General features: G+C 39.1%; 2 protein-coding genes across 13 annotated transcripts in view; one reads left to right on the plus strand and one right to left on the minus strand.

The window, feature by feature from the left end:
* The window catches only part of mapk10 (mitogen-activated protein kinase 10), a 40,404-nt gene extending 25,150 nt beyond the window's left edge, over positions 1-15,254 (plus strand). For 3 of the 7 annotated variants that reach the window (XM_041970379.1, XM_041970380.1, XM_041970376.1), the window contains exons 9-14: positions 2,394-2,576; positions 6,035-6,159; positions 6,861-6,893; positions 8,247-8,310; positions 8,498-8,575; positions 11,158-15,254. In XM_041970379.1, the coding sequence (XP_041826313.1) occupies positions 2,394-2,576; positions 6,035-6,159; positions 6,861-6,893; positions 8,247-8,310; positions 8,498-8,575; positions 11,158-11,300 (626 nt within the window). In that variant the 3' untranslated portion in view covers positions 11,301-15,254. Of the gene's footprint in view, positions 1-2,393; positions 2,577-6,034; positions 6,160-6,860; positions 6,894-8,246; positions 8,311-8,497; positions 8,606-11,152 lie in introns of all 7 variants that reach the window. The other 4 variants (XM_041970381.1, XM_041970382.1, XM_041970383.1 and 1 more) reach the window with 4 other exon arrangements.
* A 751-nt stretch (positions 15,255-16,005) lies between these two features.
* Positions 16,006-26,279, minus strand: part of arhgap24 (Rho GTPase activating protein 24) — a 69,039-nt gene continuing 58,765 nt past the window's right edge. For all 6 annotated transcript variants that reach the window (XM_041970584.1, XM_041970585.1, XM_041970588.1 and 3 more), the window contains 6 exons: positions 24,337-24,544; positions 21,954-22,086; positions 21,253-21,326; positions 21,054-21,175; positions 19,786-20,965; positions 16,006-17,985 (listed from right to left, as the gene is read on the minus strand). In XM_041970584.1, the coding sequence (XP_041826518.1) occupies positions 17,721-17,985; positions 19,786-20,965; positions 21,054-21,175; positions 21,253-21,326; positions 21,954-22,086; positions 24,337-24,544 (1,982 nt within the window). In that variant the 3' untranslated portion in view covers positions 16,006-17,720. The remainder of the gene's footprint in view (positions 17,986-19,785; positions 20,966-21,053; positions 21,176-21,252; positions 21,327-21,953; positions 22,087-24,336; positions 24,545-26,279) is intronic.

The following is a 26,279-nucleotide window of genomic DNA, read 5'->3' on the forward strand; positions in this document are numbered from 1 at the left end:
CTGTAAGATGATTATTTTTCATTCCCCACCCCAGCAATCATATTACAAACCATTACCTGCAGCTTTTTTAGTTTAAAACTGCTTGGAGCAACATTTTTGTGTTTTTGAATAAATGTCTGTGGATGTATTCAAGCTATGTTTTAATCAGGCAAGAGGGAAATAACTTATGTGAAAATGGTTTTTACAATATGTTGAACAACATATGGCTTTTATAACGTCCCAAAACACCTTTTGTTCAGACATGTGAGTGTTCACAGGCTATTCCAACATTTTTTTCCTTTGTGCTAACTTTGCACAAGTTAGCAGTTCACTAATAAATGAAAACCTGGTGCAAACTAACAGTGTGGCTTGTGTAGAATTACCTTGCTTTATTATGGTAATGTTAAATCCTAATTCTGATTTAAGTACTAAAAATTTAAGTTTAAGAATGTACTATGCCTGCCAAGGTCCTGCTAATTAAAGTGCCCCCATTATACTTATTGAATTGTAAAACAAAAATAAAATTGCCTGCACTCTGTAGGTATTTGTTCGTGGCCATTTTATTGCACCAAGGTGACATTTTGAGCCCACTGGTTCTTCATTAGACCTCACCAGCTAGTCATCTTCTGATGAAAAGCTGTTTGCGCTTGAAACGTCACCTCGGAGCAATAAAGTAGCTGTGAGTGAAGCCCTGTAGTGTGCGAGCTGTCCAATCAATCTTTATGTGAAGGTTCAGCCACATCTCTGACTCAGCATCTACCACCAGCTCTGGGGTTGATGTGAGTGTTTTGGCTGCATCTTATATTGGTTTTTAAATAATAATGGATTCATCACTCTGTGAATACAATGAGGCAAATCCTAATGCATTGACAGAGAATCAGTATAACGTGCTTCCTTTGAAATTTTAGAGCTTTATATGGTCTTTCATTTCATTGTCCATCTGTTTTGCTTTCATGATGTGTTTTCAGTGGCAGCAGGGAGCTTTATTCAGCAAAAATGTAAAACAGCCAGTTTTCAACTGCCCACACAGCACCAAAGAGCAGTGATTATTTTACAGCTTAGACCTTGATTATAGTTAGAAACATGACATGTGTGTTTGTGCATGTGCCTGTATGTGTCTGTGTGTGTGTGACTCCAGTGGACATGTGGTCAGTAGGCTGCATCTTTGGAGAGGTGATAAGAGGAACAGTGCTGTTCCCTGGGACTGACCGTATCCTTCTAACCTTCAGCCACCTCTTCACTCTGTCTCATATGGAAACCCTGCAGCATTACAGCTGGAGTGCTCATGCTCAGGTGCATAAGGTTAAATTTTGGAGAGTGAAGAACTCCAAACAGAGTGGAGCACCATGCTTTTTGGCAGTGACACTCAAAAAAAAAAACACACCTCAAGCTGTCTGAGTGAATCCAACCTCTTGCTAAAGAGCCATGGATGAAAGCCGTAGAGCATGAAACACACACATATATAATAATAATAATGGATTAGATTTATATAGCGCTTTTCAAGGCACCCAAAGCGCTTTACATTGTGAATCCATTATTCATCCACTCCTCACTCATACCTGGTGATGGTAAGCTACGTGTGTAGCCACAGCGTGGCTGCCAGTCTGCGCCTACGGCCTCCCCGACCATCACCGAACATTCATCCACACATTCATGCCAACACTGGAGGCAAGGAGGGTTAAGTGTCTTGCCCAAGGACACAACGACAGATGACTGCGGAAGTGGGAATCGAACCGCCTGAGCCACTGCTCTGGGTGGATCTAGCCAGTGTGCAGTGGAGACAAAGCAGGGGTGGAAGTGTGAGGCATTACAGCAAAATGAAGTAATAGGGGTCTCTGGTGGCCCTGGAAGTGTACTGACTCAGTTGTCACAGGTGTGAGAACATGGAGAGGAAAGGGGTTTATTTGCAGTGTTTGGAAGGGAAAATGTCTAAAATTAGTGGCCAGTGGGCCCAAAGGAGTATTTGAAATCACTATAAGCTACATCTGTACTTATACACTGTCTCTTGTCTCTTGTAAATCAAAAACACATATTGTCATTAGGATGTTGATCATCAGGCTTTTGCTTTAATAAGAGAAGCCCAATGTTATCAAACTAAGTAAAAGTAATATTTACCAATGAAACAAATTTTAAAAAGTTTCTATTTTAAATAGCTACTTCCTTTAAAATGAAGTGAGACATGTTTTGATTAGAAGTAATTTATGTATCTCCTTTTTTAGGAATTGCACTTCTGTAATAAATATTCTTTATTTAATTTAAAAGGTGGCCATTACTTTTGGTTAAATTTTCATCAAGCACTCCAAAACACATGTAATCCAAAATAAAATCAGTAATACTGTATGAAGGAAGTGGATGCAGCATACAGGATGCCACATATTCCAGGTGTTTCTCTGAACCTTGACCTGCCACAATAGACATTGACCAGTGGAACAAGGTGATTGAGCAGCTGGGCACACCCTCACCAGAGTTCATGAAGAAGCTCCAACCCACAGTGAGGAACTATGTTGAGAACCGGCCAAAGTATGCAGGCCTCACCTTTCCCAAGCTCTTCCCCGACTGCCTTTTTCCTGCTGACTCTGAGCACAACAAACTCAAAGGTGAGTCCTTGTGGCGTGGTTGTGCTTTATTTTAGCCATTTTGTCAAATTATGGTGTGCAACAAAAATGTGTAGCTTAATTATCCATTAACAAATATCCATTAAATGTATCTATAACTTACACCAAATCTTGCACTTTTAGTTCTTATTGCTTACATGATACTGCAGGTTTTACTGTCTTCATGAAGTCATTTTAGCTGTGATCATTAAGTATTATTATCAAGAATCTGTAAAAGTAATAGCATCCCAGCCCCAGCTGTAGTTCTGTAGCAGCTCATTAACACTTGTTTTCACTCAAGTAGGAAAAAAATTAACTAAAATTTTGATAAAATCCTAAATGCAATCAACTGGAAGTCATGTAAATCCTGGTATAAATTAGAAATAGCACAGACAGCTTGTAATTTTATGAATCGGCTCAGAGAAAGCAACGGTTCTGGCACAGTTTCTCTGTACCAGAGTATTCATTCTCTTTGTTTTCATGGCCATCTTTCTGTTCATATTTGTGGATAAACTAGGCAGGAACAGTGGGCAGTGTTACCTACAACAAATGGAGCTTTGCAGTTGTAATGTCTTCATCCCATCATTTTGAATTTTATTGCTACCAGCAAATTCAAAAAGAGACTTTTCAGTTTTAACATTTAATGTGTTAAATATTCAGTATTCATTTAACTGATTTTGGTAGTCATTTTCCTCTATTTTAATTTACATTTTACCTAAAAAATAACATCTTACCTTTAACCTGCTATACTGAAATAAATCGTATGGTCCCCACTCTTGAATTCACTCAATCCTTTGCAGAATATTAACCAGCGCCTCATCACTTTTTGCTGTTTCATCTGAGAAGTGAAAGAAGAAAATAATTTTATGTGATTCACTAAACTTTCATTATTACATCTCTGGTAACAGGTAAAATTTTGACAAATCGCTGTTGGTTCAGGCTGAACACTGCTGGGGTGAGGATGTGATGAACGCAGAGAGTGGGAAGGTGTGAGAGCCATTTGAAGCACTTCTGTTTGTTTTGTACAGTTTTAGGCAGGAACTGAGTCAGACATGAAGGAAACACTCATTGTGCTTTGCTTATTTAAAACTGAAGGAGGAGAAAAAGTCAGACACTGCTGTCAGAGAGTGGGAAGCAGAGGATAGGTTGAATTAGAGGGCGTGATTTTATAGATTCAATCGTTTTGTTTTCCTTCAAAACAACACACTGACTGGCATAACAAAGAGGTTGGACTCTGATTTCCATTCCTCTGTTCTCATTTGAGTTTCTTCATTTCTTAGCTGCTGTAGAGCTATTTATAAAGAAGGTCAGTGTGAGTGGGAGAGAAGTGGTGTGTGCTTTAAGGGCACTCAACTCAATTTCAGATCCATCCAAGACGACCTGCAGGCGTACAGACCTCTCAACCAAATGTCAGGTGGCTGCATTTATATATATATATATGTATTACTTTCTAAAACTGACAGTAGAGATATGGGACAAAGCATGTGTTCAATTATGACATCAAAATGTAAAGATATCAGGGAGTTTAATAAAGTATTGTAAAATTATTTACTTGTATTTTCATTCATTAGTTTATCTGATTATTGCCACATATCACATTTCAGTGACATAAATGACTTCATCTTCAGGGATGGAACTAGAGGGGTGGCCAGGGTGGGACTGGTCACATCTGAAATTTGATTGGACACCCCAGTAGCCATCTCAGGTGATTGACAGGTCACTGGAGGACAGAAAAGTCTTCCCAGACACACATGGATAACTAGTATCACTACATCAATATAAAGTAAATATTAAAGTAGTTTCCTAATTAGTTATCCTTTTGACATATTGACAGTAGCCTGTGCATTTCCAGAAGACATTTTGTCTCTGTGCAAGTACAGCTACTAATGTTATTTAAGGTTATTAACCTCATGTAAGCATGAAGCTACGTAGCTGTGCTAATCTACTTCTATGGTATCACTAAATTAGTAAAGATAATGTGGGGAAACCATTGTTATATGTAGTTTTTGGTGAGTGTATTTAGGAACGACACATAAACTCAGTTAATCAAGATTTTCATACTGGAGTTGAAAATAAACTATAAACAATGCTCAGAGAGTACCTCAGTATCCGTGTTACTTAGCGCTGACTAAGCTAGAGCCACATAATCCAGTTTGATTTAAACAGGAAGCTAGCAAGACTGGTAGCTGATTTTAAAGTGATCTATGGCATGAAAATGTCTAGAAATGTAGCCTGTAACCAGTTTGATTGTGTTCAGGAAGATAGAAGAATGAAAATAAAGTGAGCTTTTTTGTAAATGAGTAAGGACACAGTTTAGATCAAGACAGACCCTGGCCCCATGTCGATCAGCAGCCCTGACAGCTTCTAATATGGAGCTAGCCACGCATCCCATTGTTGTCATCAAGCTCCACATACTGTGCCACAAAACTACCAACTTTTCTTTCTATGGACCTTATTGAACTTGGTCCAGATTATTAATGTAAAGATATTTTATTTCTGATGTCTCTCTAATGTAACCACAATTACCACAGCAGTATATGTGAGTGTGTGTTAGAGACAATCTTTTCCTTTCTTAGTACCTGTCTTGCCCATCCTCTGGCCATCCCACATGCACAAGTCGAGCTCCGCCACTGCTCATCCTATCTCCTTTTTTTGTAAAAATGTACAGATGTGAAACGGAAAACCAGTGTTGGTGTTGTTCTTCCAGGTTGTGCATTTTGACTGGCTACAATACCAGTCTAATATGATTACAAGGGAGACCACTTATATTTGAGTTACATAAGAGGTAGACTAGCATTTGGGATTCACAGGAGACGATCCGTGTAGAAAGTAATAAAAAAACATCTGCCATAAAGTCAACAACTGCAGTTAATATAAAATTAAACATAAGTGTTCCCTGTAACTATAAAGGTGTCCCAAAGGTAATAAACAACTCCCTTTTTGCAAAATCACACTAAAGTTTTACTATTTCTGAATTAATTGTCTCATTTTTAAGCATCATTCTGTAATCTGAAATAATTGTTGTAAAAGAGAACAGATTAATGGACATACAGCAGATAGATATGTTGCTGTTATTATGTCATTTGAGCATAAAAAAGTTTTATTATTGTATATAAACCGGTGGATGAAACTGACAGAAGCATCATGTATACACCACTATTCCCTTTCTTGAATGGCTTGATGGACTTTGATGCATCTATATTAATAATAATATCTTGGATATAGTTACAAAAACCCACGTGCATCAAATATGGGCATAGAGGCAGCATCCAGTGATTAAGCTGCTGTAAGGTGCTGATTTAATTATTCCCTTTCATTCCTGCCAAGTATCAGTCTTTCCTCCTCATTTTCTGCCATGTTGTGTCTCAGTTTTCCTCTTCTCCACATAAGGGGCAAAAAGTTATATTTTGTTTTCTCATTAAATCCACTGATGCCATTGCTTTGCATTTTTCACATCACAGCAAGCCAAGCCAGAGACCTCCTGTCTAAGATGCTGATCATTGACCCTGCTAAACGGATATCAGTGGACGAGGCCTTACAGCACCCCTACATCAATGTGTGGTACGATCCAGCTGAGGTGGAGGCGGTGAGTAGGCACCGATGTGTATCAGCCATGAGTCCAAACTCATTTCTGTCCCTCTGTGTCTGATTGGTTAGCACCAAGTCTCACTTTATGTATAAATATGACTCTAAACATTATTTCATTTGTCCCAGAACAAAAACAACTTGGATAACATTAAAAATGCTGCATCTATGAGTGTGTTTTATATTTTTGTTCCCATCTCATTCTCTTTCTTCCTTTACTTCTAGTTTCATTCATTAGTTCAGAACTGAATTATATGTGAATTTAGCAAAGTAACCTGGAGTTTTTGCTGATTAGTGCATTGTTCTGTCTTGTACTGTCAGAGAAGTTGTTTCTGGTTCATTTGCTGAAGTCTAATGTCTTCATCTGGACCTCATTAGTATGAGGTGACACTGAGATTGGGAAAAAAAGCCATCTGCAGGTTGACAGAGTTGTGTAGTTACCACTTCTACATGCAGCTGCTCACTAGTGCATGAGGAGTGAATGGATTTTATTATAACTTCTGCTGTGTGAAATACTGTAACCTGCAGGCTAATGGCAACATTTGTAATTATTACCCATTTTAAGAAAATTTCATGCATTTGGCCTTGTCAAGTTGTTTGGTTGTTGATGTTTTTAATGATGTGGCATGTGTAGCATGGCTGTGAATGGCATTTCAACACATTTTCTGCTGTTTTCCCCTTCTCTAATGTCACCTCATGCAGATGAAGGACAGAGATCTCTTCCAAATATCCATGGTAAATAACAACTGCCCCTACATTGAAGAAAACTGCACAATTGGACTTTCTTAGACTGCATCTGAAAAGAAAAGATTATTTTTAAACACATTTTTTTACTTGAAGATTCCCGGTAGAGGTGTTTGAAATAAGTTAAAATAAAAGGGATGATAAGTATAAAAAGGGAGGAGGTGTAAATGTCATACAAATACAGAATATAGAATCCAAGGCCTTATTGTAGGACAAAAAATCAAGTTAAAAAAAGGCGTAGAGACTGTTTTTCTTTATATCTGCAAGACTGCATGAACACCATCTTAGAGAATTTAATATCTACCTTATAAGTTATTAATTTAATGTTAAGGAAGAATTGAACATGTGTCCTGCTGTGGCTGCTCAATGCTGACCTGTAACGGTCTCTCCAAGGTTATATCAGAGGTTGAGAGAGGAGATGATAATGATGTTAGAGTTTGGGTCGGTATCATTATGAATGAGTGATAAGAAGTGTTGACTGGATGCCAGACAGCATATCTGCTTCCCGGTCGATGAAATGGAAATCATGTGTGAGCGGCATAAAGCCACTTCAGCAGGACAACACACCAAATAATTTTATCATACCATTGCCTGTCAGTGTTTTAGTCCCAACCATCTGTTATGATACAATTTGTATTGAATATTATGGAAATAATCATTATTATATGTGTTAAGAAGTATATAAGGTGCTTATGTTTATTTAAATTCATCTATCTTTTTTATTTTCTTCATAATCCACATGTGTTGACCTTCAAAACCCAGCATGTTGGGTGAAAGTTGTCTCACCAAAAATCATGTGTGACATTTCATTTCCTGCTTTCTGGAGAAATTATAAGGAATTTCAGCCTTCTTCTGCATCAGTATGTGCTGCAAACATGTTTTCAAAGTAAAACTAAATTTAAACTATGTTTGAATAAACAGTACATAAAAAAAAAATAATGTTTGAGGTTAGAGGTTTACTTAAAATCTTGTTTTTACAGAAATGCAGGAAACTTTTTAGGCTTTCGGTTTAGCATTCAGATTAAAATCATTTTTAAATTAAATATCTGTCTTTTTGTGTGGGTTTTTGTGTTTAATTCAGTTTGCCACAAAAGATTCAATGGTTGCATTATGTCATAATTTGCTTTCATTGTTTGGGGATAAACCTTTAAAGATTTTGCCTTGTAGATTTTTTTTAATCCACATATTTGTATAAATTAATGTACATTTCAATATTGAAAATTCTGATGCAACCTTGTAAAATCTTGTGCTGAAGACATTTTTGTGTGGATGTTCTAGCTTATTTTTCCTTTGCTATTTTCTGAAACCATTACTAAAATGGAGTATGCTCTCTCTTCATCTTAGCCTCCACCTCAGATCTACGACAAGCAGCTGGATGAACGAGAACACTCCATTGAAGAGTGGAAAGGTAAGAACGGTTTATTCTAACAAAAAGTAAAAAAATGACAAGTATGTGAACTAGTAGTATGTTAAGTACCTGTATATCTTGTGCTTACAGTATTATTTTCCTGTATTCAGTTACTGGTACTGGTAAAATAAGGTGTAGTTTTGACATCTTTAAATGATTTTTATCCCATAATTGAACACTTTGGCAGAACTAATCTACAAAGAGGTGATGAACTTTGAGGAGAGAACGAAGAATGGCGTTGTGAAGGGACAACCTTCACCTTCAGGTACTCTCAGTGCATAAGCCTAATCGCTCTGTAAGTGAATTTAATATAAACTTAATGGAGTTATCCCTTGTAAATAGAGAAACCCATTGTGCTGTTGACCATGTGTCTGTGTTGCTTGCATCTACAGTTAAATGTTGTTCAGTGGTGTTATTTTGGTCTATTTGTTAAGTCATAATGTAAGAAGCTAAAGTGTATCTGCTAAAATGCTTTCTGGCATTAAGGAATTTGATTTGATATTTGATAGCAAATGTTTTGTGTGAGTGTAACATACCATGATTTAAGGTTTGGGTTCTGTGGTCCCTGGAAATCCAAATCCTCTGCTGCAGCTGACATTTCATACTATTGGGAGAAAAAAAAACAAAAAAACAAAAAACAAAACAAAACAAAAAAACAGAAAAACAGAAAAACAAAAAAACTCCAAAGAGAGTAGATGGTTTTCTTATTATTCACCACAAGGTGGCAGTAAAGAGTCACATTAACACACTGACCTGCCTAAATGGCTTTTTGTTGAGACAGCAGCATCTGTTGTTTCAAAGAGATAACTATTACAAAGACAACAAAGATGCAATCCAGATACAATAAATTCTGACTTTTGTACAACCTCCCTCTTTTAGAAAGCTTTTAAGGCGTCTTCTTCTTTTAGCTGAAGCTTAAAACCATCATTAGTGAATTAGCATACGAATCGTGTCATCCTCCTTGTTGCATCTAATGGGCTGAAATATGAGGTAAAAATTAGCACATCAGATGATTTTGACTCATTAACCAATAGCTTTGTTTATTTGTTCTTTTCCCTTCCATTTTGTGTCTGTCTCTTGCAAATACACAACCCCCATCTTTTCTCATCCCTACATCCTCGAATAATTAAGTGGATGGGGTTGTCTGTAGTGTCTGATGAATATCAGACGCAGTGCAGACGAACTGCAGACGGCAGTGTTTCACTGCAGCAGGAAAGCTGAGGAGCTGAGAGCTCACATGACTCAGCCATAACCCGTGTGTGTGTGTGTGTGTTCAGTTCAACATCCTTAATGCTGATGATACAGATTTTACTGTCTGTTATATATTTTTTCATGCTTATCATTAGTCATTAGAGTTTTCCCAAATTAGAATTATAACAAAAAGATTGGATTTTATTTCTTTTTACAGTCAAGGATGTTTGCCTGCACAAAGGTTTCCAACAGCTACATATTTAAGGGCTCATTGGTCCACTTTGGACATCTGCCTGCTACGGGACAGACACAAACTGCTTAAATCACTATATTTGGGCAGTTTCCTACAACCAGTCTGCTCAGGCATCTTTTTTATGGCTGGTAAAGGAGTTTGATGAAGGTAAAGTGATATTTGAGTGGAAACAGCTCTCAAGCAGAACTGCTGAACTAAACTTGCTGTGATGAGATGTTTTCCTTTCACAAATGTGTAATAAATTATACATGATTAATGTAGAAAAGCCTATAAATTATTTACAATATAAGCCACTTGTCTATTTCAGTCTTATTACATACATTTATAATGGCTTAAGATATTTGTTTAAATTTAACTTCATATATGTTTGGTATAATTTATAGCTCCTGCAACCCTTAATGGACAAAGTGGTATAGATAATGAAGGAATGAATAATTAATTATGACATCATTAACAGCAAAGCTAAAATTTCTACATTATGACTTTTTCTTCCAGGGGATCTCAGGTTTGTTTAAGGACTTCTGGGTCCCCTTAATCTGAACACTGAATTATCGTTAATGGCAAAATGACAGCCAAGTTGATTGAATGAACTTATATTCGATAAAGTTTCTGAATGTTTTCTGTAAACTTCAAAATGAGGTCAGTATAAGAAAATTGATTCCTGACAAGTGCCAGTATATTCAGATTTAGACTATGAAGACGTAATAGTCCCCGAAGGGCAATTCATTTTTGCACTCAGCCTGTCTGGATTAACAGAAATACAATAAAGCAAAAATTTCCTCCCGGATCAATAAAGTATTTATTTATCTCTAAGTGAAATAAACAATGCAACAGTTACCATTCACTTTCATCAGCACAACCACCATCAGTGGCAGCACAGCAGAGCGGGATGCAAAAATAGTTCACAGATCACAATAGCTAAGTAAGTTCACAAATAAAATAATTTATAGCATAATAATTCAGTTCATTCTGCGATTGTGCATTTAGTAGCCTTATGGCAGACAGAATAAAGGAATTTACATAGCGGTTTGCTTTCCACACTGGCACGTGATGCCCATATATGATATTAAGTGATGTCTTAATAAAAACATAAATTATAAGGTATGAGTCTATAATAATACACAACCATAAAATAGCTATTTCTTAGCTTGTAAATGATTGCTATAACACCTTCCTGTGGAGCTCACTGGACCCAAAACTTAATCACTTTTGCCTCATTATACACACACTGTGATTGTGACTGTGCCCCTCAGCTGTTGTTAATGTTGTTGATGTCTCAGTCAGAGTAAAGTAACTCTGCCCTCTGTGTGCGCTTACAAATATTATCTGCTGTGTGTATTTCTGCCCCTGTTAGGACTCTTTTACGTTGTAACCCCCCTCCGCTGTTGATTCCCTTAGCACAGGTGCAGCCGTGAACAGCAGCGATAGCCTCCCTCCCTCCTCCTCCATCAACGACATCTCCTCCATGTCTACCGACCAGACCCTGGCCTCAGACACTGACAGCAGCCTGGAGACCTCTGCGGGACCCTTGGGGTGTTGCAGGTGACTAGCCGCCTGCCTGCGCAACCCTATGTTCTTCCAAAGGTGAAGAACTCAATCCATATGACCAACAAAAAACATAATAATAGTAAAAAAAAGGATAAATAAATAATAAAAAGAAACAAAAAAAATAGAAGAAAAAAAAAGTAAAGATAAAATTAAAATATTCTGAACAAAAAGATGATCTATGGACACAGAATCTAAAATGATGAAATTTAAAGCCTGTGCATTGTCATTCAAAAACAGCAGTGGTAATTAAACAGAAGTAAATGAGCTGAGATATGTTAATGATCCTCTAGTTGCTTTGCTTATATAACCCCACATATCTTGTATATGGCATCCAAACTAAAATGACCAAGTGCTTAGACTTGCATCTCCTGTAAAGTGCATATTGGCTGGCTGCTGTCCTCCTGATTCCTTCCAGAAGCATTTATGCACTGATCATTGTGGCAAGGTGGGCGTCCATTGTGCTCATAATTATTAAAAACAAACTTTCTACTCTTTTGGTGTTCAGCTCTGATTTAATGATATTGCTGCATTTTCAACTCGAGGCTTTCTCCCTCATAAAACACAATCTCAAATGTAAGGCTGCTTAATTTGTGTTTTTATGTTGTAAACCTGCAGGGACATGTAGTCGCTTTCACCTACAGCGTTGTAAATACTGTAATACTGTACAGCAGTAAGGGCAGATGGAGTGGGACTGACGGCCAGTACACTGGGATTTTTATTTTTTATTTATTTTTTCTAATTTTGCTGAACAGAGCACACCTTGCCACATCACCAATTTCCACCTCGGTTGCCCCTGTATATCGCTGTAGTCCTGCATGATTAGATTTAAACAGCGCTAATCTCTCACTGTATGCTAAAAAGAGTCTGTATAGAGACTTTTGTTTATGTACCATGTAAACTAACTCAACTCCAGACATGTGGGGTTGTGTCTGGTCACAGTAAGACATGTGAGCGTGTAAGTGTGTGTGTTGGTGAAGCACAGGCAAGCCAAAAAGATTTAATATCAGGCTTGAGTTCAGGACTTAAGGGGTGAGTACATGTAGAAATACATCATTTTGATTGTGCTCAGACTTCCCAAGAGGAGTCTGATTTGTGAATAATTTCCCTTTTATTTCCTTTGGCAGTGTATGAGCAGCCCCTCCTCAACCCCATGGGCTGACCCACAGCCCTGCATGTCATTGTGCACCATTAACCCTCATAAGCAAAGGAGGTATATATTTTTTAGTGTGGTATGACCACAAACATACCTCTCTCTATTTGTTTGACTCTTTAAACACTTTTTGAACAAAACATTAGTGATACAGTGGAGAATTTAGACGCGGATGAGGAGTGTTAACTTCGTAGCAAAGATTTCTTGATCAGTAAAACTGTGCATCTTGTTGCTACATACCACACAATCTTATATCATAAAAATGCAACTGCCTGATTTCTCAGCTGAATGACTCACCTAATTATTTATTTTGATAGATGGAACCTGAATATGGCAAGTGCCTTTTGGAATGAAGCATGCAGATGCAGAAACTATATTAATTTTAGTTTTTTGGGGGTAGAATCTCCTCAACTTCTCCTCTCTCTGCCTTAAAACTGTCCTTAAAATGTCCCCAAACTGTAAAGTTAAGTGGAAAGTAGTGAGGAAAAACAGATTTCCTCAAATTATTTGGCTTGATTTGATTTAATTTCTCTGGCTAGAGAATTCTAGCAGAATTTATCTCTGTGTGAGCAAATTTTCTCCTGCTGAGCCAAAGTGCAGGCACAGATATTTTGCATGCACAGGCTTATAGCAGACATACGGTGCAATTTCTCTCACTGAAATATTCAGATATTGTCGGTTACTTTAGATTACAGCTAACATAGAACCATTTAAACTTATCATTTCCAAAGTCCTCCCCTACGTCTGGAAAAAGATGCCCACATGTATAAAAAGGCCAGCCAGTGATGGGTGTACTGGTAGAGAAGTCACAAGTTTGAAAATTCACTTAAACTATTTTCACTGTATGTGATGAATTTATAACTATCAGCTTAATTGGGAAGAACAAATTAAATGGATAACTCCCTTCTAACAGGCATAGTTAGCAGAAATAATTGAATTACTTGAGTCATCATGTTGTAACTCATGACAGTGACGAATGTGCTTACATTTAATGAAACATGCAAGTGTCTGTGTTTTAGAACAGCATGAAAACACCATTTACCTGAAGCCATTTCTGTGACTAACGTTATTTTTCCTACTTGTGCATGTGGCCACTTGTTAGTTATAAATCCTTAAGCTCAAACATGATGGTAATAAGAAGAGGAGGCAGGACTGTTAAGACATATCAGTCAGTCTGGACAGTTCAGCTGTGGTCTGGTTGTTGCAGATATATAGATGCAATCTATGAAAGTCCTCCCCACATGATACACCTTAAGAAAGCTACTTTGTTAACACTCTTTCAGCCTGCGGCTCGTGCATAGTACAGGAACTACACACAGACTAACAGTACCGTCACAGAGCTAAGAGGGTGACTGAGGTTGGCGTCTCCAGAATAAGCTACGGCTAGCTTGGCTTTCTGTTCAGGGTCTGGCCAGGGCAATCTTTAAAAAACAAAACAAAACAAACAAAAAAACAGGGTGCAGCTTTTAAATTCTTTGTGTTTTAAAAATGTTCTGGTGATTTCTCACAAAGCGGGTCCAAAGCTTGTATCGGATCCTACACCACAAAATACACATAAATGTTACAGTTTTTCTACAGGGCATTTTGAACCATGTAAACACACTCTTCTGTCCGTATCTTGACATGTTCCTGATCACTGAATAGAAATATTGACACATAATAATGTCTTTTTTTTTCTTTCTGAATGTGAACTGTTGATCTTTTTTATAAGACATCCCTCCAGACAATTCTGTTGTGATAAAAGGTGCTTTTGGTCCTGGTTAATGCGCCTGAAATAGAAGAATCTAACACACAAACAGCTGGGTTGTCAGCACTGAATGTAGAAATGAATGGTTTCACAGTGAAGCATGCCATTGCGACTCTGCTCATCAGTGTGTGTGTTCTTAAAATTAACCAGCATTCAGCACAAATGCTCATTTAATGATCAGGCATCTGTACTGACTTTCTAGTACATGTCCGTAAGACTTTTGTGCGATTGCTTTGAAGAATGTTGTTGGAGAGTCGGCATAGTTGTGGGTTTGGAAGTTGTTCATGTGTTTATTGATGTTCAGTCACATTAACCACTGAATAAGAAAAGTCAACTATCAATCCTGCTCCTAATTTTTGTCAAGAAGATCTTGATGTGATCTCTTGTGTTTTCAAGATTCGTAAAAATTAATGTATTTCAGCCATTTATTTATAATCTGAGGATGACTGGTTTGTCATTTAGCCATAATTTTATTGCCAATATGAAAAAAAAATGACTACATGTCACATGTTAGGATATGTCTTGTACTATAAATCTTTGGACTCAGTACTAGTGATCCCCAACTTGTTGATTTTCACCTCTTTCTCTCAAGTTATATTGTAAATAATAACAATCCAACAATGCAATAATATTTTATTGCACTCAGACAGGGAGGCAAGCTACTGCAAGGGTCAGATGATGCTAAAATGTTTTAAAGTGTTCAATGTAGAACTCTATGATGACTGAAACCCTGTATAGCTCATCTGAATCAGGTGATGTTGTTCTTCAGTTTTTTTCCGACTCCTTCTCTCTTGTTTCTTTTACTCTGTGCTGTTTTAATGAATCATTCTTTTGACATTGTCAGGTTGGAAAAAAGAAAAAAAAAAAGAAACTATCTGTTTCACGCTGATCTCAAGCTTCAGCCTATAGCGTTTCAAGTAAAAGTCAAAACAAATGCAAATTAAAAAGAAAAAAAATACTGAAAGCTGTTACTGTAAACACAACATTTTAAAGGAACTGTGTATGTACAAATAGTATATGTATGTGATTGAAAATAAACAAAACCTTTGATCTTGGACTATGGTTGATCCTTTCTTTTTTTTTTTTTTTCCCCCCGGGAATTTTCCACATTTGTTTCTGGTCTTTTTCAGGCAACATGAATATTATTTAGCAGTTGGTGGATGAAATGCTGCATGCACAAATTTTAATGCAACTTTCATCCCTTGGGATTCATTTTGAGGATGATTTAAGACAGAAATTCCACATTTAGTCTTTTTCAGTGAGCAAAGGAGATATAGGTGTGGAGAATTTCTCCCTGCTCAATTGAATGGATTAATGTCGGCCATGAGCCCTCCATTCATGCAATTTGTCAGTTTCTTCATCTTCTTATAATCTACTTTTCCTGAAACAGCAACCACGGCCTATAAAATGCTGTTCAACAAGATGTTTCCTCAAGTTTTCAAAAGACAATGAGTCAGGGAGCAAAGGGATGCACATCTGGTAGATAAAGAAGTCAGAAGACTACTTTATCTACCACTAAGCCACTAAGAGCATCCTTGAAAAGCTTCACGACGGTCCCGACAGAAGGTTGACTATAACATCTATGTCTGTTCACTCCTAGGTTTCCAATGTTAAGACCTGAAACTAATGTGACCAGGATACACCATAAGAGGTGCTGAAAATAAACTCAAAGAACTAATTCAACTGTTTCCATCCGTGCCACCAATCTAAGCCCTGATAGACTGGTGTCACATACTCCTCAATACACATTGAATGAGTTTCCAAACCAACTGCACCCTTGAAACACAGTAAAATAACAAAGGAGACTCACATGAAAATGGATCTTTATTCATATTGTCATATCTTTTTAAGGTTACTTTGAGAATCAAGTATCATATCTTGAAAATATATCACAATCTCAGTCCTCTCCATCTTGCTCTCTGTTCATAATCTGCTCTTTTGTGTGGAATTCACAGAATGAAGTGACACTGTCAGCGTGGCATAAGCCTATTATTTCCCAGTGAAGGGTGCAAAATGAAAAGCACAGGCTCTCCTCCCTTCTTTAGTTGTCCAGGCACTTTTTCCCCCTCCATGTGCACATTCCAGATGTCCTGCAATGACCAGCAGCAGGTTTATAAATCTGAGTTTATCTCCAGAGAAGAAGCAGCCAGCAGCAGGTCTATGTACATGTACACACATAAACCTCTGACAGACACCCAGACCCAGTCTGGTCTCAGATGTCTCCTGTTTTGTACCCATTAGCAAATCCACACGGTGTGTAGACATTTGGTTTAAGGCTACATAAATACACTGCATTAATACGGTAACTGAACAGGCAGTCGGTGGTTACATTGACCCTCGTGGACTCATGCACCATCATGCACCCCACAACTTGCTGCTGAATCTTGCAGTTGGATTGTTTACATCCACAGTGTTAACAAGTTTGATGCTCAACTTTCCTTTTTTCACATTTTAGCTACAGATTGTTATTCAGTTACTGCAATTCCCAAGAGCATAACAGCTCAGTAACACGTGGAAATATGAACGGTACAATTTGTCAACTGAAATGTTGAATTCAAGACAGACACCTATTTTTTTAAATTTATCTGGGATTTATACCAACGACCTTTTGTGCAAGACTTTCAAACGGATTTTTACAAGCTACAAAACTTCAGTCACTATCAGCTTAATTCGTGCCATATCCATCTGAACATGGGTCAAACCACAGTGCAGACCAACAAGTAGTGTCTATGATTACCTATAAAATATTTACAGAACAGGCTCCTTATTTTCTTTTGGTCATGAGTAAATGTAACAGCACAGAAGCAAGGGCACATATACAGCGTACTCTCCAATTTAAAATGGTACACACATTGACAAAACATTCAGTACCAACTTGCAGAGGCTAAACAAGACATATAAGTGCAAGGAAATACCTTAATATAAAATATCACACATTGATAATTTTGCTTAAATATCATGAACATTTAAGTATTACTTTAATTTCACGTTACAAACATGACAGTATTTTTCTGAATTGTTTCCCTCTACATACATGAGCACATACAGAATTACACTTAGCATTAACATGATGTTTTTGGTTGGATGTTATTAAAATCAGTGAGAAGTTTGGCTTAATTCTGTCAGCATCTTTAGGTCCAATGTTCTTAAATGCTCACTCTTTTTATATTTTGCCTTCTCACCCATCTAGCCAGCCCTGGAAGCTAATGTAAAGTAGTAGTACCATCACAGACTACAGCCAACCGGTCTTTATTTCCACTCTCCAGGTAGATGGGTGAGCACCACATTGGTTTTTGACAAGGCTAGAGCGTGTCCATGAGCTCTTTAAATAATGCTATATACAGATAACGTTACTCTGACATCACTCCAGGTGATGTCTGCTTTCAATAGCCTTGTATGTCCTATTTCTTCACTTAAAACATGCTGTTAACTCAGCAGCCAAATCCTGTATGGAGTCCCTTCAGTGTTCACGTCATTTTACAAAATGTTTCCAGTCTGCATTGGCATTTCTCAGCCTTCCTTCACTGTATCCAGATGGTGTTGTTGTGGTCTGGTCGGCGGGGATCGGTGGCAGCAGTGTTGCCAGCAGCGGTGAGGTCACTAAATGTGGAGAAAAACTGCTCCATCTCTTTCTGTAACATCTGGTTTCGCCGTTCGGCGTCGTCCTTGGCACGCTCAGCGTTGCGCAGCTTGATCTCCGCCATGGTGTACTTCTTCCTCTCCTGATCCAGCTCCTCATGGAGGCTTACCATCTCCGTCTCCAGCTCCAGATTACGCTGCTCCAAACTGCAATGGAGGTTTACACTGAATTAGCAGAGGGAAAAGTGAAGCTTGAGAGCACAAAATACTAGAAGAACAGCAGCAGTTTGTGAACTTTATAAATTGTAGACAGCAACTTGGCTGCAACTTAAAGACACTTGACATCTGACAGGCCTGGCCTGGATGTTTGGACTTCTACCAAAGCTTCTAAACCTTCACTGTGTCACAGTTTGGACCTAACACTAAAATATTTATGGGATTAACAAAGTCCGTGCCCAACTTCATCAAACTGGATCATGTTTTTGTCCGTTTCTTCTGTGAAAAAAAATATTCGGTGGTTTACACTTTTGGACAAATAACAGGAAATTATGCAGAAATCAAGTCAACAGGAGGTGATTTGAATGAGATGCACTGATGATTTTATAAAAAGCCATCTGGAGAAATAAAATGCTGTATTGTCAGAGAAGATCAGAGAGAAAGTAAATGGAGAGAAGATGTGAACATATTCCTTGAAGTCAATACTACTCATAGCAATGTCTTTGTTTTATTATTATAGTCATATTGAAAATAATCTGTTTGTTCATTATCTGCTATCATTCCACCTGTGATACGCTACCCGCTAACCTGTTAATTCAGCGACAACCATACATTGTCAGCTATGGGGGGGACCTAGCCTGAACTGATGATGTTGACAGCAGATACTGCTGATATGTCATGTAAAGTAATTAAACTCATTAATATATTAAGTAGAACTAACAAACTTGATACGTCAGATTATCTATAACTTAAAATGACATGAAATTCTGAAAGACACGGTCTTTCTCGATTAGTTTGGGGCAAATAACTTCTTCACAGAAAATGGTAAAAGCGAATGCAAGGTCAAAAAAGAAAAAAAAAAAAAAAGGATCACAGTTTTGTTTGACATCAAGCAATCTCTGCTGTGCATCAGCTTTGTATCCGAAGCTCTTCCCTGCAGAGCAGGATGCCATTTACACATGGTAACCATGGCAACTGGAAGTGCCAGCTTCTCCTAGCTCTTACTGTCCACATTCACTCAGGTTCAGTGAATTCTTGCAAACCTCCTGTATTACTACCAGGGTATGGCTACAATTTTAGGGACAAAAAAGTCAAACTATGAGAACATGCTAACAAGCTAATTCTTGCCAAAACAAGTTTATGTCTTAATACTGAGCTAAAGAGCAGATTTAGATTTGGTGACAGTGTTTTTCTTAGTTTATATACACTGCCCGTCCAAATAAGTCACCAATGGATGATAATTTTTCAGCTGGCACTAGTTCTTTAACCCTAACTGATGCAGTGAGTAACTTTTCATTTCTTAAGCAAGCATGACGAAAGACACATCTTGTGGTTTCTGTTAATCTGTTTCAGAAAGGTCAAATAATTGGCATCAAGCAAAGAAAAAAAGAGCTAAAATGATGCTGAAACTACTAAAATTGAGTTTAGAATTGTCTAATGCATTATTAAAAACTGGAAGGATAGTGACAAACCTTCATCTTACAGGAGGAAACGTGGTCAGAAAAAAATATCCTGAATGATTAAGATCGGCGATCACTTAAACATTTAGTGAAATCAAACTGTAGAAAAAAAAAAACACAGTAGGACTTACATTATGCTTAAAAGTGAAGGTAAAAACTAACTGTAATTCCTTATTTGTACTTTTCATTGTGCTTTCAATTGTGGCCTTTTAATTTCACTGTACAGCTGCCTGAATGATAAACTGTAGAGAAAACTTCACTGCAGCCCAAAAGGCAGGCATCCCAATGTCAGTAAGCTGGGAAAATGCTGCTTTTTATTATGCAGCCTTACCTTTTTATCCTGGCCTCATACTCTGCCTTTTGCTTATGCATCTCCTGTTTAAGACTGGCCACAAGACTGTGCAGAGCACTGTGGCTGCCAGGTCCATTACCAACAGTGAAACCATCACTGGTATCACTATTGTTGCTGCCCCGACTGCTGCCCCCTGCTCCATCTCCACTTTCTTCTCTGTTGCTGCTCCTGCCACCTCCCTCTCCTCCTCCACCAGACTGACCAGGCTCATTGTCCTGCGCAGGCCCATCCAAGTCTTCAAAGTGGCCTCCGTAGAAGTCCTGCTCTGGGCAGGTGGTGGTGGAGGAGCGACACGAAGTGGAGTTATCAGGGAGAGAGATTTCGCAGGAAGAAGTGGACCAGGTGGCACTGTCCACGCTCTGCTTGTCCTCACAGCTGTTGCTTAGACACATGTTGGTGATCTGATTTTGCTGCTGCAGGTTCTGATGGTTTAACTGGACATTATCATACGTGGACAGACGATTCTGATTGGTTGTTTGATCCCCACTGGAGCAGTCACGTGTTTTGTTGCCTTCCCGAAGCATGACGCAGCCATTTTGCGGCCAAAGACTGTTGCGACTGTTTAGACTTCCCGTGACCACGTCAGAGCTGGAAATGCCCAAGCGCACGATGCTAGTCCCATTTCCCGCAGGACTGCCTCCACTCGTAACACCACTGGTGCCCATTTTTGTGCCCGAGCTTTTGAGCGTCCCACTACGACGCACTGGTAGGCAAGCACCTCCTGTCAGAGCCTGGCTCTTATCTAAAGTTGGATCTGACGAGGGTGAGGAGCTGAAGGAGCCGTTTGTAACAATCCCACTGCCTTTACTGAAGGCTGGGTTCTTTTTCACAGTCAGTGGTGGACTGCGGGTGCTGTCAAAGCGACCTGTGACAACATTACGGGGGCTCGTAGATCGTGGGGTGCCACTGTTTTCTGCATGCTGTCGGTGTGGAGACTCGGGTACTTCCCAAACACACTGCCGCACCACTTGTGTGTTGTTGTTCTCGGCATTCTGAGACACTGTTGCAATGGTGGAGGTAGTTGTGGTGGCTTGTCGCCGCGTCAGTTCAATGTTGTTGTTGGCAAGTTCAAGTGCAGTGGGGCTGTCTTCATCTCTGGGGAAAAGCACATCATGGTGGCCAATCAAAACAGCCATGAGCTGCTGGACCAGAACGGTTCCTGACAAATAAAAATGTACATCATTATCAGAACGGCACTAAAATAAATTATTTAAAGAGACATGTAACTGATGCTTCTAAAAACTGACCTTCCATAATTGTTACTGGGTCCTCAATCTTTGGCCTCAAGATATTTGGCCCAAAGACTGTTGCCAAGTTCTGGACGCTCATTTTATTCACACCTGAATATGACTGGACTTCATCAAGAAATCTGCAATAAAAGGCAAATATGAACTTTTTACTGGTAACCATTTGTCACAATTTGAATTGTATCCACTTCTGCAGTACCTGCAGATGTACTTGAGAAGGTTGTAGTTCACTGGAGGTAGACTTTCCACAAGCCTTCTCAACTCCTTCATTCCCTGCGGATGAAAGATGGACATTTAAAACTGATGTGTTACTAATAAACATCCATGAAATACATAACCAGTCTTACTACACTGACAACAGCAGCTTGTTTTGCTTGAATGACTATTTGTTTATAATCTAAAGTCTGTTCCCTCTTTTTTTCTAAGTTCTGTGGGACTTAAAAAGGAGGTAAGTTCTTGTCTACATTAAAAGGCATAGAGTAATTCTGCATTGGTAAACAGAAGCACACCCACACTCACTCTCATAAAAAAAAAAAAATCCACAAACTTTTTAAAGACTGAAGAAGAGGAAACAGTTTTGGGCACTGTGAGGCAGCATATGACCGATGCCCGGCTGCTGACTGTGCCTTATGTGAATGAGCGAATAAGATCTTAGTCAGATGTTAAAAATTAAGCAGGCACAACAAAGTCATTGTGAGAGGAAATGACAAAACAGAGCTGGGGAAGCTGGGGGGCAGAAGGCCAGATTTATGCCACAGAACAAAACTTATGTCGGGACTTTTTTAATGCTAACTTTGGTTGACATATAAGTTGAATCCAGCAGATATTTGCATACAGTGATAGAATTGCAGGTAGGGAATTTAAGAGCAAAAAAGATATTCTTCATGTCTTATTTCTTACCATTTCCTCATCTTTCCCAAGGAGTTTGGCACAGGCCAGGAATTCTTCATACTTTTGGAAAGGGATGACGGGCTCCGGCAGCTCTCTGAGGTACAGCTTCAGTAGGGAAGCTACTGTGTGCACATCCGTGTTACTGTTGACAGAGACAAGACACTGATAGCATGAAGGGCAAGGTCAGCATTTATCAGAGATAAGTAAAATGAAAGTCCTGAAGAGAGCTAAACATGACTACTACTGTAGGAAGTGGGTGAACATTTAAGTCCTTAAATCAAACATATTTGTTTTTATTTTTACACAATCTGATAAATATAACCGAGGGGAAATGTCCAGATCACATGGGCTGACAACAGGGGTGCCTCAGGGCTCGGTGCTCGGCCCTCTTCTCTTTTCCCTATACACCTCCTCACTCGGTGCAGTCATTAGCTCTCATGGTTTCTCCTACCACTGCTATGCAAATGACACTCAGCTTTTCCTTTCTTTCCCACCTGATGACACAACCGTCTCAATGCGAATATCAGCATGCCTTGCTGATATCTCTGCATGGATGAAGGATCGCCACCTTCAGCTAAATCTGTCCAAGACTGAGCTTATTGTCTTTCCAGCCAGTCCTTCTTTACCGCCACAGATAAGTGTGCAACTTGACTCAATCACACTAGTGCTTACATCTTCTACCAGGAATCTTGGTGTCATGGTAGACAACCAGCTGACCTTTAAGGACCATGTTGCCTCGGTTTCCCGGTCTTGCCGATTTGCTCTCTACAACATCAGGAGGATCAGACCCTACCTGACTGAACACACGACCCAGCTCCTGGTCCAGGCTCTGGTCATTTCACGCATTGACTACTGCAACTCCTTACTGGCTGGCCTGCCTGCATGCTCAGTTAAACCTCTGCAGATGATCCAGAACGCAGCAGCACGTCTGATCTTCAACCAGCCCAAAAGAGCTCATGTCACTCCGCTGCTAATTGCTCTTCACTGGCTTCCAGTTGCAGCACGCATCAAATTCAAAGCTCTGCTTCTGGCTTACAAAACAATAACCCAAACGGCTCCGGTCTACCTTCACTCCTTAATCCAGAGCTACACTCCCTCTCGAAAGTTACGCTCTGCCAGTGAAAGACGCCTAGTGCTCCCACCACAACGTGGCGCAAAATCTGTGGCTAGACTCTTCTCCTCTGTTGTTCCCCGGTGGTGGAACGATCTACCAAACTCCGTCCGATCCGCAGAGTCCGTATCCACTTTTAAGACCAAGCTATAGACTCAGTTGTTTAAGGAGCATTTCCACATTTAGCTTAACTAAATGAGTTAGAAAGATTTGTCCAGCTTTTTGGCTCAACCAAGTACTGAAGAAGCTGTGTGCACTTATGCCCAAGATGATATTGTGTGATGAAATCGTGATCCTGTATTTAAATAAAATGACTAAAAAAAAAAAAAAAAAAAAAAAAATTATATGCACTGCACTAGCACTACATGACAGCACCTGGGTCCAACTGGACTCAAAAGCGGTCTGACTATCACTTAATTATGACGTCCCATCTTGTTTGAATTCATGCTTGTGTTGTTCTTACTCTCAAATGTAAGTCGCTTTGGATAAAAGCGTCTGCTAAATGACTGTAGAATAGAATAACCACTGAAGCATCAGTAGAATATGAAAAAACTAAGACCAGAATTTAGGACCTAAACCACAGAGGTATGTAATAGAGGGGGACAGTGTGCAGGCAGCTTAGATGATCCAACAACAAAAAAAGAAAAACAAGAGGATTTCCAACAGGGGCTTGGCAACGGGAATGAGCTAACAACAAGGCAGATGGTGAAGCAGGCAGGGGGTTCACAAGGGCTAATGAGGGAGTCAGCAAAGTGAGGGGCAGTTTGGAACAAACGGACGTTGGCAGAGGAAGAGGAGGGTGTAGTCAATACCATCGCAAAGCAGATTAAGGAAGGTAGAAATGTGTGGCTGACATTAAGGTGGCACAAAGTGTGATTTTATGCTCCATGTTTATAGGAGGTGTAGCACTGTTGATGTACAGTCTGGATCTAGATAGTTCCATCCAGGTTATATTTATGGTTCTCAGGTTAGATGGAGGGAGTGGCACATGGATTAAAAGATGGATGAAGGGGGGTGTGTTCCATCACTCATATATTTCTCTGTTGAAAAATTAATAGAGGTGTGTTGCACAAGTATATACCACCAAACATGAAGATAGACTATAACCTCTGTTTACCAGCAGGTAGATTTTATCACAGATACGGAGAAGCTCTGTCATCCAATCCTATGTAATCAGAGCATCCATGAGGTGCAGGTTACACAACGGTCTGACATCAGTGAGATTTTTCAGTTTCACTGATAAAATATAATCAACAAATATGCTTACACTGTTTTGCTTACCTATCAAAAGAGGGTTTCTCTCCGCAGTCAAAAGCATCCTGCAGCTCTTTAACCAGGTTGGCCTGTCCCGGCAGCCTGAATAGACCCTCTTCTCGAAGGCCCCACTGCCGAATGAAATCCACACACTGCTCGACCAGCATAGGGGCAAGCTTGTTCCCAAACCGGCGCTCATACCGCACAGTCTCCTCCAACTTCTGACCGAAGATCCCTGCAAAGCATTGCAAAGTCTTTGATGATTGTGTTTATGAATATCCCCTATGACAGTCACCACGTCAGTTCAGGGTTGTTAGGAAAACAACATTCATCAAGAATGGCACTGTTGACAGCTTGATTTGGATGAATAGACCAAAGAAGAACCACATGAAAAGGTTACACCTTTTACCCAGAATTCAAATCTTTTTCTGAAGGATCAAGCTTTAATTTTAATATAGCTTGGATTGAAACTCCAGCAGGGCAAGTGCACTTGCTGCATCACAAAAACTGTAGAAATCTAGTAGAAAATGACCAAAAATATCCATATCAAATATCGGAACTTCACAGATCCCAGTCTGATCTAAAATCCACAGAATTAGTAGAACCTGTCTGATCAATGGAGGATCTATCCAAAATCCACAGGATTCAAAGGTCACACTTCCAACATCCTGATGGAAACCCCCACAGGACATCATACTGGGTCCAGCGCTGATGGCTTTTACATTGTAGCTGATTGGTGTATAATTTGATGATTTTGGGAAAAAATAAAATAAATAAATAAAAGAGACATGAACTAAATAAGCTTTTAAACAACAGTTAAAACAACAGAAACAAGAGCAATTAAATCAATCACTTAAAAAAAAGGCAAAATTATGTTAGGTTGACAGACTAAGCTTAAAACACACACACACACAGGGGCTTAGTCTGATGATCAAATCTCTAACTTCCTGCTGAACACCTCTCACCCTTTGTCCGAGGCTGATTTCCATTTGCAGCCATCTCATGTGGATGCAACACAAGAGGGGATTAAGGCGGCCTTCCTGAGAGATTCAGATCTGCATACTTTTCCGGTCTCCAGACAGAGACTGAGGCTACTCAAACACAATCGCACACGTGGTACCACAAGGTACAGTGACTGAGCTTATCAGGGTCCTCGTGCACTTGACAGCACTTTACACAGTAAGCTACCACCTTAAAAACAACAGGGCACAATATAAACACAAAAATTGTGGCTGAAATACACATTTTTGCACATCAGAAATCAGAATTGAAGTTTTTGAATAATTTAAAACAGTTTGATTTGGATGAATAATACATGCTGTGGTACTCACCCCTCTTAAAAAAGATACACCTAGTTAGCTTCTGAAAGAGATGCCCATTAATGAACTTTTGATAAGATAATATTCCAGAGGTGCAAAATTTAAAGCGCCTGTACGCCAGCATCTTCTAAAAACATATTTCTTTGAAGTTAGGACTGAAAGCAAAAAAACAGCACAGCTGAAATAAAAGGATGCATGTGTCTGAGCAGAGAAGTCAAACCGCTTTCTCTAATAAAACGGCCTTTGTTGAAAACAAGCGACCTAAAGAGAAACGGCACAGAAGTCTTTCGCTTTACAGCAATCCAAACAAGACAAAACAGCAAATACTTCAATAAATAATTGAAGCTGTGTCCATTTTCCAAACGTAAAAAGTAAAACCTAAATAAGCTGTTCTCCAACACAAAAAACAACCATTTGTGTCCTCATGTAAGCCGTACAAGAACAAGTGAGAAAAAGTGACTGAATAAAAATGAGGTCACCCCTCCAGACATTCTAGTCATGAGTGTAGGAATGTTTTCCAGGGTCACATGTAACAGTGTGTGTGCACCAGCTTATGCAGCGTGGTGTTTTTTTGCATGTTTGCTATACTAGCTGTACCATAACAAGACTCAAGCACGCAGGAGTGACACCTCCTAATGCTCTGCAATCAGT

Source organism: Melanotaenia boesemani, chromosome 19 (genome assembly GCF_017639745.1).
Source record: "Melanotaenia boesemani isolate fMelBoe1 chromosome 19, fMelBoe1.pri, whole genome shotgun sequence".
Lineage (NCBI taxonomy): Eukaryota > Metazoa > Chordata > Actinopteri > Atheriniformes > Melanotaeniidae > Melanotaenia > Melanotaenia boesemani.